The sequence below is a fragment of the Nothoprocta perdicaria genome, unplaced genomic scaffold (genome assembly GCF_003342845.1).
Source record: "Nothoprocta perdicaria isolate Ctin4 unplaced genomic scaffold, notPer1 scaffold_80, whole genome shotgun sequence".
Taxonomy (NCBI): Eukaryota; Metazoa; Chordata; class Aves; order Tinamiformes; family Tinamidae; genus Nothoprocta; species Nothoprocta perdicaria.
In genome coordinates, this window is record NW_020456088.1 from 3242794 (window position 1) to 3264610 (window position 21817).

General features: G+C 35.6%; 1 protein-coding gene across 1 annotated transcript in view; it reads left to right on the plus strand.

Moving 5' to 3' along the window:
• The window catches only part of MINDY4 (MINDY lysine 48 deubiquitinase 4), a 69826-nt gene that overhangs the window by 28725 nt on the left and 19284 nt on the right, over positions 1 to 21817 (plus strand). Inside the window, exons 11-15 of the mRNA XM_026051933.1 lie at positions 232 to 295; positions 1653 to 1718; positions 1988 to 2055; positions 18193 to 18256; positions 20151 to 20312. Of these exons, the coding sequence (XP_025907718.1) occupies positions 232 to 295; positions 1653 to 1718; positions 1988 to 2055; positions 18193 to 18256; positions 20151 to 20312 (424 nt within the window). The remainder of the gene's footprint in view (positions 1 to 231; positions 296 to 1652; positions 1719 to 1987; positions 2056 to 18192; positions 18257 to 20150; positions 20313 to 21817) is intronic.

Genomic DNA, 21817 nt, shown 5'->3' on the forward strand with positions numbered 1-21817 from the left:
TCTTGTTAAGTAGAGTAAGAAATAAAGCATAGATAAATTAGATATTATTTGATAATAGTTGGGTTTATTTACTTGTAACATGATTTTTTATGTAAGATTTTTCTTTACAAGTTAAAGATAATGAACCAAATCCTTGGTTCATCATCCAGTCGTACATCATGTTGATTTCTTTTTAATGTGCTTTTGGTCCTTTTAACATGAACTTTGGTTTTGTTTGAATATCCTTTTTAGGCCATCAGGAAAACAGCAGTTCACTCCCATAGGAAAATACAAAGCAGATGGAATCTTAGAAACAGTAAGATTCTCTGTAACTCATAGTGATATTTTCCATATATCCTTTTTGAAACTTTCTTATTTTAGCACAATGAATCTAATTTCCATATACTCCAGGTTACTGTCACAGTGTTTTAAAACCATGTCCATTTATCTAGCCATGATCCAAAAACTAGTAGGAAATTAAAAAATTGTGGAATCTCTCTGATTCTGAACTGTACCAGTATCTGTAGACAGTTGGGGTCACTGAGGATCCCTTGTTTCCTTTAACTTGCAAGCTTATGAACAGTGCCCATTTCTGTTGGTATGCAGTTAAAATGAAAGTGGATCCTTGGATCCAAGCACAGCCATGAATATCAAAACACAGTATTTTCTTTTTTATGTTTTATATGGTATTTTTTGCCTTTTTTTTCCCTTGTAACTTCGAATGGCAGACTACTTTCCAGTTATGCCTTTTTTTCCATCTGAAATTTTCCAGTGGCTTTGTAAACATTTATGCCATAAGTCAGGCTTTAGTGGTTAAGGAAATATTACTGGCCGCCTAAATGCAAGCATGGGTGTGTCATGACACTTTGCAGAACCAGACGGTTGCGGAACAACTGGAAGCAAAAACTTGTATAAATGTGGTGAATGTAGCACAAAGATTTGGCTATCGTATGCTCTTGCAAGAGGCAAGATACGTTATTTAATTAATATGCTAACATAATTCTGTGCTGCTTGCCATTTCAGAGTTAATTAACAGCATAGCACTGCCTTTAGGTATTGCTTGTCAAAATTCATGAGGAATAGCCACAGGGAAACTGAAGGGAAATCCATGATGTAAAGGAAAAATCTGATAGAGCCAGATATATAATCCTTATTCCTGATTATGTCACCTTTCCCTGTGCCATATCTGCAGGACAATCTTTCATTTCAGATCAAAAGATAGTAAAATAGAGAAAGCCTATTGAAGTAAGGATCTAGTCCTGTGATCCTTTTTATGTTAAATAGGATTATTCATGGAAATATGCCTTGAATATGCTCACCACAGCAGGTACAAAAATTTGACCTTTTCCCCCTTTTCTACCTGCATGTTCCTATGCTTTTTCTAAGAATTGCTTTTTATTGAATAAACAATGCTTAAAATTGAATCAAGATGGCCATAAAATTAACTTGCAAAAGGCAAGAAGCAGCATTTTAATTTGTACATTTGGAATGTACAAAGGTCTAATAATATTTTACTGAGTAACAGCAAGCAAAAAAAATATATGTTTCACTGGCCTTATATACTATTTAATGTTATTTAATTCAGCTTTAATTAAGCTTTAATTCAGCTTTTGGATTATAGAAATGATTTGCTATCATTTCAGTTGCATTTTTTTTCTTACATTTCTTCCCAGCTAATATTGCATAGTGCCACAAGATACGAAGATCTGATTGCATTTCTTCAGAAGAATATTCACCAGGTATTGTGTAGAGGGAAGATATTGAATTTGTTATTACTCATCTGCTGGTCTTTCTGTATTCATCTGTCTCGTTTGATGTCTCCTGAACGTTGTTTCAGACGCTGTGTGGGCTTGCCTTGCATTCAAAAACACAGAGCAACAAATTCACTTCTAGCATAAATGAGAATGGTTCTGCTTTCAGTTGGATTTGCCTTTCTTAGGATTGGGCTAACAAATGTACACAACAAGGGAAGTAAATACTGTTTTTTTTATTATTTTTTATTTTTCAGTTTGAAATTGGTCCCTGTGGTTGCATCCTCCTGACTGTGTCTGTCATCTTATCAAGAACTATCAATCTGTGAGTGTCTTTGTAGCCCTTTTTTTTTTCTTCTTATTTTTTTTTAATTTCAAAGTTGCTTAAGCAGGGATAAAATGAGAAGGCAGCCACAATGTACTAAACTTCTGGGTTGTCTAATTTGGTTTTGATGCCTACCCTGGTAAATGTAGGAAAGTCAACATTTAGTTTTGTTCATCAATCTTGACTTTTTGCATGTGTATATGAGTTTGACACTGGCCTATAAATGTGTGATTTGTCAAAGGTGACTAGTATGGAGGGAGTTATGAACTCAGGAACATAGACACAAGATAGAAGCAAAATGGGTCAGCCAAATCATCTGTTCTTTTTCCCTGTTACTTGTTACCTGGAGAAGTGAGGTTGCACAGTCGCCAAAGTCTATCACATAGAGTTTAGAAAAACATTTTAAAAGACTTTGCTATTACTCTTGAAAACTGTCTTGAACCTCATTATTTGATGGACAAAAAACTTCTAAATTGTAGCCTGCATTTAATGGTGACAAAATTCCGGTTTCTTTTGTCGTTGTGCTGGTATCTCCCCTACTTGCTTGTCTACTTCCTGATGTTAACAACTTAAGACTGACCGTGATGGATTAGTCCCAAGGTCCACGTGCTTATTGGTAGTTGCATATAGAAGGAGTGTTAGAAGCTGGCTAAGTGTAGAGGGATTGTGAAATTTCTGTCATTAAGCTGAGGGCCTTCCTGAACTGGAGGAGAGCAAGTTTTGAGAGTCTTCATGAGAACTATACAAGCCAGACTGCCTCATTTTCCTCTTATGAGACACTTGCTGATCCCCTGGTGATTTTCTTCGTATCTCTGAATTAGAGTGAAGTTTTATTGAAGAAAGTCCCAGAAAGATTTGTCATATTTCAGATGCTTTTTTTTCCCCCTCAAGGTAGCATACAGTGGTTAATATTTTGCATTTTTCAGGGTGTTTTTTTCAGTTACTTTGCAGAATTGTTCGATTCATTGCTATCCTGAAACCCACAAAGATTCACTATTGTTGTATATTTTTTTTTTCTGCAATATCCAACCAATATGTTCTTGGCTGCTGCAGAACTATTTGCTAATCGTTCGGGCATAAATACGGTTAACTATTGCTTTATACCTCCCACACACTGGCATGAGTGACTTCTGTAAGAAAATATTGGTTGTAGAATGAATCCATCCAGAGTGCAAATGTGTTGTGACTGAGGTTGTCAGCTTTAGTATCGATCCCTACTACAACCAGAAATAACCTAACTTCATAGGCATTTAATATTTTCCTCTTCATCGTTTCAGTACATAACATTTAGACTCTTAGTTCTCCAGCAGAGATTTTCTGATCTCCTCTAGAAGAATTTCTGACTTCCTAAGGAGCTTTGTTTAGTTTTCTCTTGGAATCATGATGGTAACATTATGCCTATCGTACCCTTTCTCTGTCTATATATACATGTGTATGCATGCATACACACCTACTATATGCTGTTAAAGTGGCAATAAGCATTCTACCCTACTTGATATAAATATCTTCATCTAAACATTAGACATCCTGTGTAAAATAGTTGCCTGTCCTCCCTGTAATATCAGCTGAAAGCATGACCCATCTAGAGAGCTGCTAATGTCACATACCTTAGACATTTGATTTAGCGTGTGATGAATAATTTGCTGGGGACACCCCATTCTCTACATCAATGGCAATGATAAAGAAGGCTTAGCTTAACTTATTAATTAAGCACATAATTTTTAGAGGGTCACAAGTAAAGCATGATAAATCCTGTCTGAAGTAATCCTGTCTTTTCTGTGGAGAAGGCTGAGAGGGGATATGATTAACATGTATAAGTTCAGGAAGGGAGAATGCAGGGAAGAAGGGGACAAGCTCTTCTCATTGGTGGCCAGCGATAGGACAAGGGGGAATGGCCATAAACTGAAGCACAGGAAGTTCCGTCTCCAGGTGAGGAGCAACTTCTTTACTGTTAGGGTGACAGAGCAGTGGAACAGGCTGCCCGGGGAGATTGTGGAGTCTCCTTCTCTGGAGGTCTTCAAAACCCACCTGGATGCCACCCTGTACCACATGCTCTAGGTGTGCCTGCTTGAGCGGGAATGTGGGACTAGATGATCTCTAGCGGTCCCTTTCAACCTTGAATATTCTGTGATTCTGTGAATCCCCCAAAAAAGTAATATCTGTTGTAAGTTATGCAGGACTTAAGAGGTAGTCATTGAAGTAGCCTCTTTTAAAAGTGAGTTGAGGCTTGTCCAAACAAGCTTACAGTTAATGGTGTTTTTATACATCTTGAATGTATTTCTGTACTATTATGCATCTCAGAGCTGATCAGAATGTAAAACCTTTCTTTATGTTGTCAACTCCACTTTTGTAAAGTATTAGAGAATTATCTCAAGTGAAAAGAACTGTCAAGGTGCTCCTTGACAAGTGTATTTTCAACGTGCAGTAACAGCTGTCATAAAGAGAGTAGCTGCACCTAAAAGCAGCATGGGTTTGATTTGGATAAGTAAAATGATGTCTTTGCTTTTTCACACTTTACATTATTTTGAAAAAAAAAAATCAAGTTAGAATCAAATTTGAGGTATGCATTCAGTTGCTCACCCACTGAGCTTCTTAAAAGCATTTATGGATTTTTTTCTCTTGTTCTTGTTTCTTCCTTTCTTTAGGTTACAGTAACACTGAAAGTCATTTGCTTAACTTCCTTATTTTCCACTCCGATACTAAAGAAATTATAATTTTATAGTATTTGTCCTTTTTTTTTTTTTTTTCCTGAGCTTCTTAGGAAGTGGAGATCCAGCAAAGCAAAAGTATTTGAGTGAGTAATAATACAGTTGGCATTTAGCAAAAGAAGCAATATTCCTAATTGCTATTGATAGCATCGCTTTACTAGTGATTAAATGATAAACATTATTTAATAATAATATCAAGAAGTTTTTTTTTCTCATCATCTTTCAAGTCTTAACAGATTATTTGTGACAGAGCCAATGTAGCATTTGTGACTATTCAGGCGGAGCCATCTCAAGGTGAACATGAAAATTCCTTATGATGTCTGTTTACATTGTTCAGTATTTCAGTGTTTTTTACAGGTCTGGTCCACAATGGAGAACAGTTTATAAAAGTTAGCTATCTTTGGAGGAAGATTCATAACCTTCCTTTTAAAACAGCATTTCTCTTCTAGCTTAGTACTGTATAGTTCATTGCATTAGGACCAGAACCTTTTTTAAAATAAGAAATAGGATTTTTTCTCTGTGACTAGAAGCAGTGGAATCTCTTAAGATCCTTGTATAACTACCTTTTAAAAGTGCGAACTAAATTTTGTTTATATAATTTTCAATAATAGGTGAATGCCTATGTCATAATACTTCTCTTAAATAACCTCATGGGTCGTATAATCAAGCAATATGTACCATTTAGTGGCTGTTACACACATTGCAAGTTAGTATTTACATAACTGACATAGTTCTGGTTGAATATTTGAATAGTATTGGAGCTTCTTTAAGTAATGGAATTTTCATTCAGAATGAGGAATGGTTCATTGGGAATGTTTTTGAGATTTTTTAAAAGAAAATCAGTTTCTAAAGAAACAGACATTTCTGGGAAGTTTCAGTTTTCCTGTTTTCTATGCATACTCTACTGAAAAAATTAGAAAAAAAATACTTAATTTTAGTTGAGAAGTTGGCATATTTTGGTCCTCCAGTCTTAACCAGATACTTAAGTTTACTTATTCATATTTATTATATCTTATTCAGATACTTAAGTTCTGCAGCATAAACCCACAGTACTGACTGAGTTTCCTTAGTAAATCTCTTCTATACTTTATTAACATCTCTTGTAAGGAAATTGAAGGCTTATGGACATAAGATTATTGAATTATAATTATCACAAAACAGAGCATTGTGCAAGATGCAAAAGTATGCCAGCAAACCAGAATAAAGCATTTATGTTTGATTCAACAAAAAGAAGAATCATATTTTTATTCATGAATATTGAAATGTTCCTTTAACTCTTCTTTAATATTCTTAACTCTTCTTAAAATATTCTTTAACTCAACAATATTTCTTTCAAAAGATTTTTGGTTCCATGAATTATCCGATATTTGACTTAAGTTTTCATTTTGATAAAATAAAATAGAAACAGGTTATCTTGTATGATGGGAAAGATTAATTATTGGTTAAAAGATAGAATGCTGAATGTACAATAAATGGTCAGGTTTATTAATTGAAAGATGTCTACACCTCTCGATGCATATGGACCTGTACAGTTCAGCCCATCCAGAAACGATATAGGAGGGAAGGATAATGAGACCACAAAGCTTGCAGGTGATACAGACACGTCAGGTCGGCTCAGAAGAGTCACAGATTTTACAGATGGATGGAAGACGGCATGAAGTTGTGACTAAGTCACATAGCTCATGCTGAGTACTCATATCAAGCTGTGATACTTGGTACTGCTCAGGGGAATTGAGACTCTTTAGCACCTTCTTAAAGCCTTTGATATCTTCTAGTAGTTCTGAAAGTGCTACCAATGGAATAATCTCATCTGTGTTGAGCCGTCTAGAAATTATATCCATTCGGAGTTGTCCCAGCTCTATCTGTACTCAGTAAAAAGAAATAAATTACTTTAGGAAAGTCATCCCATCAAAAAATAAGTGCCAAGAAGGGAAGGAGGACTTGCTATAGGGGCATGTCTGTCTTTTTTCCTTCAATTTTGGAGGAAGAGAAAATGACTATCTTAGATCAGACACCTAACTCTTTGATGGCTTCCGTCTTTCATGTAATAATTTTTCTCCTTAACTTTAATTGCTTACTATACAAATATTTGCATAGTAAAGATCTCTAAGATCAAAAATGGAAAAAAGATCATGATTCATTTGACATTCACATTTTAATAATTTAGCTATGGTGGCCAAAAGTATGACGAGATTCAAATAGATGTAGACAAATGGGAGAAAGATGTATCCATCCATAGTCTTAAACCAACCTGTCCAGATGCAGCCTCCATGTGCCCATTCTTGTATTCTGCCCTGATATGTGCTGACTGAAGGCTGGAGTAGGCTGACTTTTAATTTGACTGATTTAATTAATCTGACTCCATAATTTTTTACATTGTTACTGGTTTTTTTTTTTTTTTTCTTGCAGATGGAAACTCCTAATTTCAGCTATGTCTGTTGGGCAGATTCTGTAAATTAGTAATGCTATAAGTCTGCACAGGGAGGAAATGCAGAGTTTTGCACTGCTTTGTAGATTTTGCTAATGAGTTTATCATATTCCATGCGTAAATGATCATCACTGGTAGAACCTATAACAAATCACCAAAGAGGAATGAGAATTCCTGAGGAAGTTGCTCAGAACGTCTTGTTGCTTCTGGTACAGGAAGGAGTGCTAGTCACTAACAATTGTAACTTCTATTTTTTTTGCCACCAGTGAAGAATTAAAAAATAGTGGCACAGTTATACTAGCTCAGGGGACTAATCTTCTCGAACGTGCAAGATATGTACAAAAATCTTCAAGTGATTAGAGCCACAGGATATTTTCCATGTATCAGGGAGAGACAGAATTGCCAGGTGGACTTGATGGTGTACGTACTCATGCAAAACTTGCTATGCTGGGATGTGGCGACTCCTGATCCATTCATTGAAAAGCCTTTAAATTTCCAACCAAGCACACTGTTCCTTTTCATTGTCATATTTTTCTAGATATTTGCAATAACTTTATTCAGTAAAACTCGCATTACTAGAATCCGTTAGAGCTAAGAACATAGTGAATGAGCAATTGCCTTAACTCACATTACTTTGGAGAAAAACAAACAAACAGAAAAGTGTATTGCCATTTTCAAGCTATCTACAGAAGCTAAATAGAGACTCATCTGAAACACAATCTGATTATGTTACAAATGTGCTAACCAAGGGTATCACAACCCCAGTTTCTCTGAACAGCTTGTGCCAGGATACTTCATCTCTTCTTGACAGAAGTTCACAAATGGATTTCCACAGTCATCACTGGACATTTGGTATCTTTTCCCCATTTTATTAAGCAGAATTTACCATTTGATTCAGTTTAGGCATTTTCACGTTGAATAACTCTGTTCTGAGTTTCCATATGAAGTTCTCTGAAATCTACCAATTAATACATTTCATCCTAAGGGGAATCGTGTGATTAAAGCTATGTTCTCTGTCCTTGTGCACTTACTCTTGATTCCTGTGTTACCCTTTTTCTAAACCAGGGAAGTTAAATTTCCTTCATCTTTTGTGTTAAAGCTTCCCTTGGAAAAAAACAAACAGCAAATCATTTTGATAGCTGTCCAATATACCTATTTCATCTCTAAAAATACCCTTCCCATAATAAATGAACCAGAATGGCACTTGGCATGTTTTGCAGGAGAAATATTTTGGCTTGTTTAAACTTTGTGTGAGAGGAAAGCTAGATTGGACAGTTTAAAAGATCAGTGGCTACAATTCCCTTGTCTGCTTTTGGTTATGCCATGAATTTGCTGTGCAGAGCATCTAGCTTCAACATTTGGAGAACTAGTTTACCTTATATGAGTAAAGATCTTGCTCATCTGAAAAACATCATTTTTCAGAATTATACAATTTGTCATTAGCATTATTATGTCGTTTAATGTGCTCCGTATACCCATTTGTTCACTTTGTTGTGCTTCTCCAGCATTTTGTCTGGTCACTAGTTGCTTTCATAGAATATTCCTGCTTTGGCCCATTGACAAACCATTTTTATCAATTTTTCAAACCTGTAACAATTTTGTCCTCATTATGGCTACCTTTGCAGGGTAATATTTCACTGTGAAAGTTGCTGTTATGTTGCTGTTATATATGTATATTATGCTAGGGTAATGCCTAGGGGATCTAATAAAGATCAGCATCTCTTTTTACCATACCTATAGAAAGAGTGAGTCACAGTGCAACATCATCTACTCCTCCCTAGTAACTCTTCCTATATATGAATGTACTTACCCTATAGAGCAAAGAAATGTGCTCACCCTTGTTTCACAGAAGAGAAGGTTATCTTGTATTCACTGCAGGATAAAAATAAGTATATGTGCTGTTCATACAGGTCACACTCTGTGAAGCCTCATGGTGACTTTTTGTCCCTGTATCCACACAATTCCTACTCTAAAAAGTTTTCATAGAACAGAAAGGGCATGACAAATGGGAAGCTAACGCCTGTGGGAACTGATTCATCAAAGAGCTTCCAGACATGCTTAATTTGTTAGGCATGTGATATAGGTATGCATGTGAGCACATTGCTTTATTGTGGCCAGAATTGTGTACCACACATCAGAAAAGAGTGCGGAAAATTACCATTGACCTTCAGCTTGTCATGTAGCCGTGATATTACTTGTACTATTATCGCACTACTGAAATATATTAATCATCTGTATCCATGATCAGCTTAAGTTATTCACTGTAACATAACCCTCATTCTGATTTGTTATTCTCTTTTTGAACTCTTTTCATTCAGATAGAACATTCAGAAAGAAAACAAGGCTGTGTCAGTGTGTGAACTGCAGGGAGAATAGTGGGTGCTCCATCCTCAAGCCATTTTCTTTAACTCGCAACATTTTGTGGTGCTGAGTCAATCTTTACTTTAGAGTTCCTCCAAAATGTACCTACTTTTTTTTTTTCTCTATCTCTTCTCTCTCTTTTTATTTTCAATCTTATGCTGTTTGACTGATGAAAAAAATGTTTTTTTTTTGAAAAAAACGGCTTATCTGCTGGCTGAAGCAATTATAAGTTCACATAGAAGATACAATCACGCAGGACATACTTAATCTTTGATGTCAAAATATTTTTATTCTGAGTATGAGATATAAAGTAAAACAAAAAGATTACATAAACAATACTTCATCATTTTGGTTCACAGAAATTTGTAGAAAAGAATAGAGAATTTATATTGGGGATTCTAAGATTAGATTTGGGCATCTGTAATATTTTTAAAGTGAGGAATACTGCAAGAATTGTGAGACTAGGGGAGACTTTACCAAACATTTTTCAAAAAACAGAATGCTGTGAATGTGATAGATGATCCATATTTTAATCAAACACATGCTGTACAAATAGATTTCCATTTTCAGTTCCACTTTCATCTGGTAAAAGTGGAGGCTTTATTGGAGAACTATAAGTAGAAAATAACCTGGGTTAGAGTGATCAATAACTGATGAGATTAACTGGTTAGATTAACTACAGTTAACTGTAGTGATTATTAAAATATAACAGTAGTTAAAGATTAATTTCAATATAACTAGTACAGTCCTTGAGTAAAAGGAAGTGGTGAATGATGCAAAATATCCAGCATACAATAAGGAATATTCAGTGCTGTCAATCTTTGATTTTTTTGGGTAAACAAAGTTTAAGCACTTTGGTACTGGGTAAACATAGGGTAAACACTAGGTAAACATAGTTAAGCACATACGATAAATACTGGGGATGTAGCTCTCCCCTTTGACTCAAAAAAAAAAAAAAAAAAGCTTGGAAATTCAGGATTTTATGTTTCATGTCTTCTGAAGGAAGTTTTATCTTGGCCTATCTGGAATTTCCTAAACTTTTTTCATCCTTGTGCTAGAAAATTTAGAAATAATGTGAATCAGGTAAGGTTAATTTCAGAGTTTGTCTATGAAATTAAACAAAAAGCAGTTATGAATAAAAAGAGATCAAGAAAATAAAGTTGGAAGTTCCTAAATAGGGAGGATTTGGCTGTTATTAAGGACAATAAAATAGATGTCCCCAAACTAAAAGAATATTCTGCCTTAAATTTCAGTAAGAATGAAATGGTGAAAAGTCAGAAAGTTGATTTCAATCCATGCATATAAATATAATTATTTTCACCAGAAGTGTAATTGAACCATTGAACCTGCAAAAGTAGTGGGTGCAGAGCACAAAGGAAAAAATAGGCCAGCAATCTGTTTGCTTAGAACTTATTCTTAAATTTATAGGTCTTCTAAGCTATCTCTTGCTTTGTCAGACTTGGACTGGATACCTAAAGGATTTTTTTTTTTTTGGAAACTGTATCACTTGGCTTCTTGAAATGTAGAGTAAGCTTGCATCTCCATTCAATAAGTTGACAAATGAATATTCTCCATCACTAAGTACTATTAAGATCAGAGATATAATAGCAAGGCTGATAAGGATAAGCAGCAAATGAAAAAGAATACATATATATCAAACATTATTTAGAAGTAAGAAAAATGAAAAAGCAAGTCACATAACTTAGTCCTTAACCAGGTAGTTTAAAAAGCAGTAGGGAAAGTTCTGAAAAGAGAGTGACTTGAAAGATAAATGGAAAATGCATACTTTCACAGAAGGTGAGTTACTGAGACTGAGCTAATACGCTATGAAATAGATGACCACATTAGTTAATGGGCAGATAATGAGAGGGCTTTTTGCATTTGATGCCTTATCTCATAAGAAATCATTTTCTGAAGTGAACAGGAGAGATCATTTAAAAACTATAATAAGGGAACAGAGCGGATGGAGACTGAAAAGCAGGGTTCTGAACAGAGAGCTGACAGTGTGGAGAAGATTACAAAAAACTTAGTCTGTAACTCAGTAAGTATAGTCAAAGTTCAGGCTAGATCTAAAGTTTCTAAAGCACCACTTTATGAAGTATGAAAAGCCAAGAAAGAAAATAAGGAATGTACTGATTTTCAGTGAAGGAAAGTAACTAGGATGGCCAGATTTTACCTGCCAGACACTGAGAACAGCATCTTCCTTTTTCCACAACTCTGCTTTATCCCGGTGGCTATTGCTGTAGTCCACACCAGACCTAAAATACATGAAGAGTGTTGTTCTGATGAGTATCTGAGTGATATGCATTTAATTGCCCCTCAGTTCCATAAGATTATCCATCTAAGATCCACAAAACCCATCATTCTAGACTAGCATCCTTTTTTTTGCCAGTGGAAAGCACTGTCTGCTAAATGAAACTACTTAAGAAATGAGGTGAATATAGAGCAATTACTCTGCTGGTATATTCTCCATATTTCCGATAATTCCTGGACTTCCTAAGCTGGCAGTTGTACCCGGACCATTAAGTTTTTTAGCACTTGATGAACCAATCTTCCATGAATGACAAATTCATGGAATTTGTCACCATAAACCCCTTTTGAACCCTTTTATACTTTTGGCCTCCATAGCTTCCTGTGGCAAGGATTTCCACAATTTAGTTAGGCTGTTCATGAAAGAGTTTTTTCTTTTGTTTGCTTATACTGATTGCCCAGTAGTTTTACCAGATATAGCCTAGTTCGTACTATGAAAAATAATAAGTAAATGTTCTTCATTTGTCTCAATACGATCTTTCAACAAACCTTTTAACTTGTTTTGTCTTCCATATATTTTCTCCTTTCCTAGCTGCCTAGTTCTAGCCTATCTACCTGCTTCTCATAAGAAACTGCTCCATTTCTTGAAAGTTGTTCCTTGGGGCTCTCTGGACATTTTATATGGCTACTGTATCTTCACACAGCCCAGTTTATCATTCGATGAGGTAGGCTGTTCTGTTTGTGAAGTCATCTTTTGCCTGTTTGTGAGGCAATATTTTCTCCTTCATAAAAACTAAGGAGGGGAAATGCAATCTAGAGAAACTAAATTCTATTAATATCGAGTTAGAATAAGAAACTGACTGTTTGAAACCAAGTGTTAATGCATTGCTTTTAGTTGTTTCATTGCATTAAGGGCAGACTCGCATCAAAGTTGGCTGCAGATTGTAGTCATTACAAGAGCAAACATTCCTCAGTTTGTAGGCTAAAAAGACATACTCAGCCTGACTGCAATGCTGGCATTTTTGTGAGCATGATTTATCTGTCTCAGCCTTGGTTTGTAACATTTAGACTGGACTATGCCCCAGTCACGGTTGGCTCTTTTTACAGACTCTGGTACTCCACGTAGAGTTTCATTCTCTGCTCAGCAAATTATCTAAGCTAGGTCACATAAATCACCTTCAGGAGATGCCAGTTTCTGTCAGCGTAGTACAATGTTAAGAAGCCAGAGTGATCAAGTGAAGCTTATGTGAAGAAGCTTATCTTTACATACAAAAAATAATGACACGAAAAACCCGTGCTTAAGAGATTGACCGGCTTTGTTATTTTCCCAATCCGAATCAACATTTTTTTGCCAAGTTTCAACCAATGTCCTGTTTTTCAGCATCCTGTTTTGTTCTGTTTGCTAAACTAAAGTTCAACAAGGATAAGCAGATCTGGGTTTAGTATTAAAAAATTGGACTCAGAAGAACATATTACAGAATGAAAAAAGATTACTTCTGTGGAAAAATTGAACAGCTGGCACCGCCTTGAATTTGCCAAGACTTGCATTACTTTTTATATCAGATCGATCCCTCTGATACATAAACACTTTCTATAGTGTGTTAGCCCTCAGTACCAGCAGAGTTGATGAATTAGATGTGCACGATTACCTGACTACATGTGCATTTTAAGAACTTTATTAATTTAGCAGGTACATGTAAAAAAGTGGTAAATTAAGACTGAAGCTACTTCCTTCCTTTAATTGGTTTGCATCGCCCCTCCCATTTTTTTTTTTTTTAACTGACGAGTCCTTCCCTTCTCTTTCAAACATTAATTTAAAACCTTTGCAGTGTGCCAGTTTGGAAAAAAAAAAAAAAAAAAAAAAAAAGGAACATTTACACAATAAGCCAGTCACCCATCCTGTCATTTTCCACATCCCCATTGTAATTATTGAGATCCTTATACTTGAAGAGGAGTTTTTCTCCCTCCCAACCCAAATTCTATTTTGGGAATAGACTTGTAATTGTGTGTTTGTTAATATAACTGTCTGTTGCCATGAACAAAGTTAGGTCACCCATTTGCCATTACAGCCTCTGTCAGAGAGCTAAGGACAGAGGACACTAAAAGCACTAGCACTTTCTTAAAAACTCTGGTTTTTGCTTTAGATTGTTTTGGTTTTTGTTCTTAAAGTGTTATTGGTCCAAAGGATACTGAAAGAAAAATGATTAACATTAGTGGGTTCACATTTTGATAGGCTGGAGTTCTTCCTCGTGCTTAGTGTAATTTTGGCTTCTGTATTTAATATACAGTGCACTCATTCTCTCCATTAAAGAACTGGCAAGGGTTTCATAGAACATTTTAAAATGTGTTATTTATCTAATTCATTGTTATTTAAAGGAAAGAGAAGGTCATCTGATTATGGATTATTTTATGCTGCATCCAGAGCTTCAAATATTTACATTTTGGATTTGAATTTACTCATCTCATTTTTAAAACTTGATCCATACAGTGTAATTAAACTGCCATTGCATTTTCAGCTAATTATGTTTCTTTCCTTGTGTTTAAAACACAGAGGTTTTTGTTGTTGTTGTTGTTGTTGTTTTTTTGAAAATGTGTACATCCCAGAATAAATGAATGAATTGAAAACATGAGGCAGATTACTGACTGGTAAAAATTATTGTGGCTGACAAAGTCAACAAGCCATGCCAGTATAGCTGTAAAAAGTCAAAGCAGTTAGAAGCTTCACTCAGAATATCTCTACATCTTTAGTACTTTGCATCCTCAATAAATGCTTTGTTTCGTTTCTTGATATTTTGAAACTGAAATTTCCCACTAGGCTGAAGATTAATGCAGAGTTAAATGGAGCATGGTGAGAATCGGTTTTATCATGTTCAATTTTAATGGCTGTTTCTGACATTCTTCCTCTAATCTCAGTAACATTAGTAAACAACAACAACAAAAATACACATTTCACTATAGATGGTTTTGTTTGATTTCTGTTATGAAGAAATTTCTTCAATTGCTGTGATATAGCTAACTTACACATTTGATGTGCTAACTTACACATTTTTGGCTTTGCCACATACCAACATATTAGTTTTATATAATAAAAAAGTCTAAACTGAAATATTTTAGTGGGAAAAAATTAAAATGAGAGAAATACAGAATTGCAAAAATATGTGACGTGTTACTTAACTTATGAGAGCATATAAAAATATTTCCGCATTTTTAATTGTGGCCCCCAAAAAGCTGGGCTGAGTAATTTCAGCACTGTTAAACTTGGGATTCAGCAATTCAAGAGTCCCAAGGCAAAGAATGAAACAGGGCAAAAGTTGAAACTGTGACTTTACATTTAGTGAAGTACAATAATCTGAGCCACAAACAGGGACCCAATGCCAACTCCCACTTTTTTAGCTTCCCTTGCCTTCCCATGGGGAAGGAAAAAAAATTCTGTTTGTTTAGAAACAAATAGCAATGAATCCACTTCAATAAACTTACCAGCTGCTGTGTATCTATTTCTACTCCACAGACAGCTCAAAGCAATCCCCTCTTGGATCATAGTGCTCACATAATATGTCTGTACATAAACTCAGACTTCACACATGACACAAAAAATAAAGTTCATGATGCTTTATGCTTCAGCTGGGACATCTTATGGAATGATCTGAAATTAAGCCACTTTCATTATAGATATATTTATTTTGCACCAATTTAGGAAATGATATTTCAACACGTGGTGAATTTTCAGTATTCATCCAAGAGATTTTGAAAATCAGTAGCTTGCTCTTTAATCAAACAGTTTGTTTGACAGATTTGAAATATTACCAGGTGAGGCAAATAAAAAAAAAAATAAAAAAGCAGCATTTTGAGGAAAATATTTCTTTCTCGTGCTTTATTTTCTGATTTTTGTATCACCATGACACAGGAAACTACTGCTAATTCCACCCCTTGAGGAAGTTTGTACTGTTAACACTCTTCTCCTCATTGGTGTGTTTTTGTTGACCTAAAGCACTACATGGAGCAATGGATTGTGAATTAAGAAAAAGGGATTTGTCCTGAGTCTAGGCTCTGATTCAGTGTCATGATGAGCAGGAAACTTAACGTCTTGTGACTTAAAGTTGATATTGTTTGCTGTTGTAAATTATATGAAATTTGTAAACTGAAGATACCTTGCAGGGACAAAACAATATTAAAAATTTATTTACTACATCTATTTTGACATTTGATTTAGTCTGACTTGACACCACAATATTCATAATCAATGAGACTCTTTATAACCCTGCCAAAAAACCCCACAGAAACTTATAGTCTTATGATATTTTCACAGTGCATGAGGTGTGCTTGCACTTAAAGGTTGACACCTTTTATTATAATAAAAATAAATACACGCACATTGGAGCTGGTAAGTCTTTGGAGGTACAAATAATAACTTTAGTGATTTATGATCTTATAGCTATAGGCCTGCTGTTTTTTTCCTCATCAGCAGAGATGATTTGAAAGGCAGATGTGCATCTTCTTGAAACTCTGAGATACACCTCTAATACTCCCATATTGTTTATACCTACAGATGAAATTAGAACTTCCTCCTATTGTCTGTTTCATGTGTCCCATCGTCCCTAACTGACGCATATTGTATAGTGTACTCATTTCAAACACAGCTACAGAGTTTTCAAGATGAAAATGTTTCTAAAACTAAAAAATGGCTGAATTCCAAAGATTATTATCAGCCCATCCATTCCTTGCAGTGTTGAATGAGCAAATTTTCCACACCACAAACACACATTTTCCTTTGATTTCACACTAGCAAGAGATACTACACTTTGTTATCCCTCGACTAACTTGTAAGTTATCCGTAGCATTAAAACATTACGGATTGGGATGACCTCAAGGGCTGTGATTCAAATTTCAGTGATTCTAATAATTTTGATGTTCAAAGTATGTTTGAGGAAGGATGAAGACAGAAAATGGGGGAATGTCCCAGGATTCCACTTAAGAAATTCCTTAGCTGTCCTCGAGTACATTTTTTGTACTCCTTGTACAATACTCAAAATCAGATTACAAATTTATTTACAAATATTATAATGTCTGCCATTACATTATATCTGCAGGATAAAATTGATCACAATTATAACCTTTATATTTTAAGATATCAGCCAATCGCTAGTCCAGTAATTCTAGGAGTTATCGGAATTTGAATTGGGGAGGTGTTTCTCCATAATCATGGAAATACATGGAAATAATGATATGTCATGACTTTTCTCTTTGATCTCAAAGTAGAAGAAAGACCATATAGTCGTACTATAAATGTGTGCTCCTATAGTCATTTCTTGATCTTCTTCTCATAGACAATATAGATTGTATATTGTATCTGATTCAGTTACTGTATATAACCCAAGAATGAAGATGGGACTGGCTTAGTAAATGAGGGGAGAGCAGTGAATTTCATCTACCTTGCCCTTTGTCTCCTGTAACTTCCTCATAGTCAAGCCGGTGAAGTGGGGATATGTAAGTGATCAATAAGATGAATTAAAAATTGGCTGGACTGCCAGGCTTAGAAGGATTGTGATCAATAGCATGGTGTCTGTCTGGAGACCAACCCTGTGGTGGGCTCCCCAGTACAAGAAAGATATGAATTTACTAGAACAAGTGCAGCAAAGGGAGCACAGAGATGATGAAGGGTCTGGAGCATCTGTCACATGAAGAGAAGCAGAGAGATCTGGAACTGTGTAGCCTGGATGAGAGAAGGCTCAGAGGGATCTTATCCATGTGTACTAATATTTAGTGAGATTAAAGAAAATGAAGCCAGACTAGATTCCTAGTGGAATCTAGTGCCAGAACAAAGGCAGTAGGCACAAACTGAGCATAAGAAAACACCTTGTTTTTGTGAGGGTGGTTGAACATTGAAGCAGATTGCTCAGAGAGGTTGTGGCTTCTGTATCCCTGGAGATGTTGAAATCTCTCCTGGACCAGCTCCTGAACAACCTGCTGATTCTACTTAAGTAGGAAGTTTGGACCAGAAGATCTCTGAGATCTCTTCTAGCACCAACTATTATGTGTTTCTGTGAATAACAAATACATGCATTTGTGACAAAATCCTACCTAATTCTGCAAGTGAATCGGCTTAGTCATTCTAACTTCAGAAGTTCAAACTCTTGGTGCCAGTAGCTCCTCTTTTCCTCCATCACTATTTTCTTCGGAGCAGTTCTAACTAACTTCTGCTTGCCACGAGTTTAGCAACTTTCATTGATATTAAGAAATTATTGAATGAATTCCAAAATGTGGAGTTACCTAATATTCATTTGCAGTAGTGAAACAGGCGTTTTCCAAGAAAGCTTCCTTTTTAATTTCTTTTTAAATTACAGATTAGTAGAAAGAGGCAGGTGTAATTAAATGTTCTCTGCTTCTTTTCAGGGTGCGCAATGATTTTGATGTACTTACAAACCGACTGATTGGCAGCCACGGCTATTGTACTCAGGTATGTAAGCCTGGAGACTTGAGGTTACCATACACCCACATAACTATGAACGAATCTTTGGAAAGACAATTACATTTCTTCTTTTAAAGGCCTAAAGTTTTTGTTTATTTGTTTGTTTTGTTTTGTTTTGTTTTCCTTTTTTTCCTATAGCCTCTATCATCTTCACCTATTATGTTTTTTCCCCATATATTTTGAAAGATTTTTGTCTTTGCTTTCAGAGCCTCTGCTCTTTTTTATTATTGTTTTTGGTCTGTGTGTACCCTCTACCTACATATCTTTAAACTCTTTTTTTTTTTTTTGAATTTAGCTGATTGTAGGGCTGAGCTGAAGAGCACAGAAATCTGAATTTCCTCCTTACCGTCCCAGAGTGGTGATGTTTGACATCCTTCTATATAAAAGTGGTTGCTATTCATCTAGCTGAGCTGATACTGATTCTTCAAACTGGAGACATGAATTATAGGAGTTTGCAAGAGAAATAGTTCTTGAAAATAAGCACAATTTTATGCTAATTTCCAGATCATATTTGGTACCAGTCATCTCCTGCTCATTGACTTTTAGGTTTACAGAAGCCTCCAGTCAATTGGAAAATAGAGGTGAAATATAGATCCTAGTGTTTTAGGACATGAATTCCTTGAAAACTGGGATATGGCAGAAACTGTGTGGTCTTATTATGATCTGCCATCATTAATATGTGGTGCTACCATTTTCTTTCTTTAGCTGATTGCTACAGAATTTTGTACTGAGGTTACACAGTGATTTCCCAGAAAGATGATGGAAAATCACTGGCAGATTCAGAAATCTTGTAAGCATCTATAAAGTTTGAGGGTTCCTTCAAGAGAAAAATTGGGATATAAATGGGTGAAGTTATTTTTATAATAATACATCATGTCCAAGCTGGTAATGTCAGTATTATTTGTGTCTTAGGGCACATTTTGTTTTATTTTTTTTCCTGGAAGCTTTCTTGTTTTTTCCCCTCATATTTCTTGACATATGTTATTTATTAATGGTTAGATGTTTCTTTTCTGTAGCACAGTCTGCTGCTAGATAGTGTTTTTTTGCTGTTACGTCAAAGCTAGCACTGGAGCGTGCCTGTGTTGCCTATGCTAAGTGAAATGTCTGTTCTCTCTTTCTGCTACTTGGATCTTGTGTGTATCATGTGTACACACACACACACACACACACACACACACACACACATAAACACACTCCTTCAACTTTTAGCCTCCTATACAACCCTAATTGTAATTCAGGTGGACACAAAACAAGTAAAACAAGTGACACAGACCTGACATGAAGCCATAAGGGCGAATTTCTTACTGAGTGAAACTCAGTTCATCCAGATATAATTTTGTTCAAATCACAAAAATACATCACTATGCATGTATACATCTCATATATCACACACACATCACATACAGAAATTACAGAATTATACTGTAGTGCATTGAAAGAGTTAACCCAGAATGAGACCAAAACCTCTTGGAGTAGTAAGTTACAGATTTATTTTTCATGTTCTAGTGGTTTCACAAACATCACTGGCCTACAGAAACATTTGGGAGCTGTTTGTATTTTCCTCTATACAAGTTAACTAGGATTAGTATCATCCTAGGAAAGTATCATGTATCATCCTAGTATACTACAAGTATAGTAGGATGATACTTTCCCATCATATATATCAATGATTTTCAAAAATGGGTCCTCACCGGTCCTGACTTCTCAGTTTAGAGAAAAGGGAAAGATGCTGAAACAAGAGAGGACCGCAAGGTTTTGCATTGTTCCATTACAATCCAAAGCAAAAAATCCTGAATAAAGGATATACTGCTGTCTGGGGCAGGCAAGATGAATAACTGATTATTTTTTTCCTTTTATTTTTGTTATTATCTATCACAAACAGGAATTGGTGAACTTGCTCCTGACTGGCAAAGCTGTATCCAATGTTTTTAATAATGTGATAGAGCTGGACTCTGGAAATGGCAATATCACAATTCTGAAAGGCATCACAAGTCGCAGTGATATTGGTTTGCTGTCGCTATTCGAGCACTATGATGTTTGCCAGGTATGCTTTCCATTCTTCTAGCTTTAATTAAAAATGAAAAAAATAAATTTAAAATCCATTTGAAATGACTATGTCAACTCATACACATTGCGAGCTTGTCCACTCAGGAGTCCAGTGCTGTCTTACTTGCCCTAAGACATCATGGCTGGCCTCTGAGCTGGTTCTCCAGGAATGTGTGGCCTCCTTGTGGTTGCAGGTTCTGTCTCACATCCTGGAAGCCCTCTGTAAATGTCTTGATAGTCTACAGCATCTCAAATATTACTTGTCTCCTGGTTTTGCTAAACTGATCTTAAGGGGGAATCAGCTCACGAGGACACTTAGATTTAACTGACTGCTATGTAGGTCTGTGAATGTGAAGTAAGATCTAGTCGTTGCAGTCCGTGGAGTCAAAAGTTATTCACCTGTCTGGATGATCAGGTTTTGCTGAGCAAATTACCCTGATCCGTATTCACTAGATCACCACAGATTACAGTGCCATTGAGACATCTAGCTCACCGGTAGATATTTTCGTCATGAAAATTTAAGTGACTGAATGTGGAGCAAAAGCCCAAATTATGTATTCAGTGATGGGCAGCCAGTTTGATTGAATCCTGTAGCTCATGTTGAATTTGAATGGTGAATATGGCCATATTGTTTTAGCGATTATGATAATAGATAGTTAAAATGACCTTATAATTGATATGATATTATAATATAATGGATGATAATTAATATATAAATTCCCCTTAGAACATCTATGAAAATAATGTTTTAATTATATTATGATGAAAATAAATAAATAAAAAAGTTCCAAAGCAGTTACAGCCATTAAGTTACATCTGAAAAAGTTTGCCTATGGATTTCACTGATTCTACATCAACAGACTGTACCATCAAGATGACTATTTTTCTTAAAGGCATGTTCTACCTTAATCAGACAAACTTGTGTTTGATGTAGGAATACTATTTGAAATTCTCTTACTGGTGCTAGATGCTATATTAGGTAATTGTAGGGATCCCATCTGAATTTACAATCATTGTATCTATAAAAATTAGAAAGAGATTAGCATCTCAGCATGTCTGAAAACAAAGATTGATATTAACTATCTCATATGTATGAATTCAGTTGCACTTTCTTCTACTGACAGATTCTAATTTTCATTTTTAAATAATGTAATGCTTTACATTATTCATAGGATTACAAGTGTTAAGTTTAGTTAAGAAAGAAAATCAGTATAGCCATATATAAATACAAAGAGTGTCCAGCGCAGGGCTATGAGAATGATCAAGGGCATGGAACATCTGCCATATGAGGAAAGGATGAGAGAGCTGGGCCTGTTCAGCCTGGAGAAGAGAAGGCTGAGGGGGGACCTGATCAGTGAAATGACCCCAAACTGAAGCACAAAAATTTCTTCAGGAATGTATGGAAAAAATTCCTGACATTGAGGGTGACAGAGCCTTGGAACAGGCTGCCCAGAGAGGTTGTGGAGTCTCCTTCTCTGGAGCTTTCTAAACCTGCTTGGATGC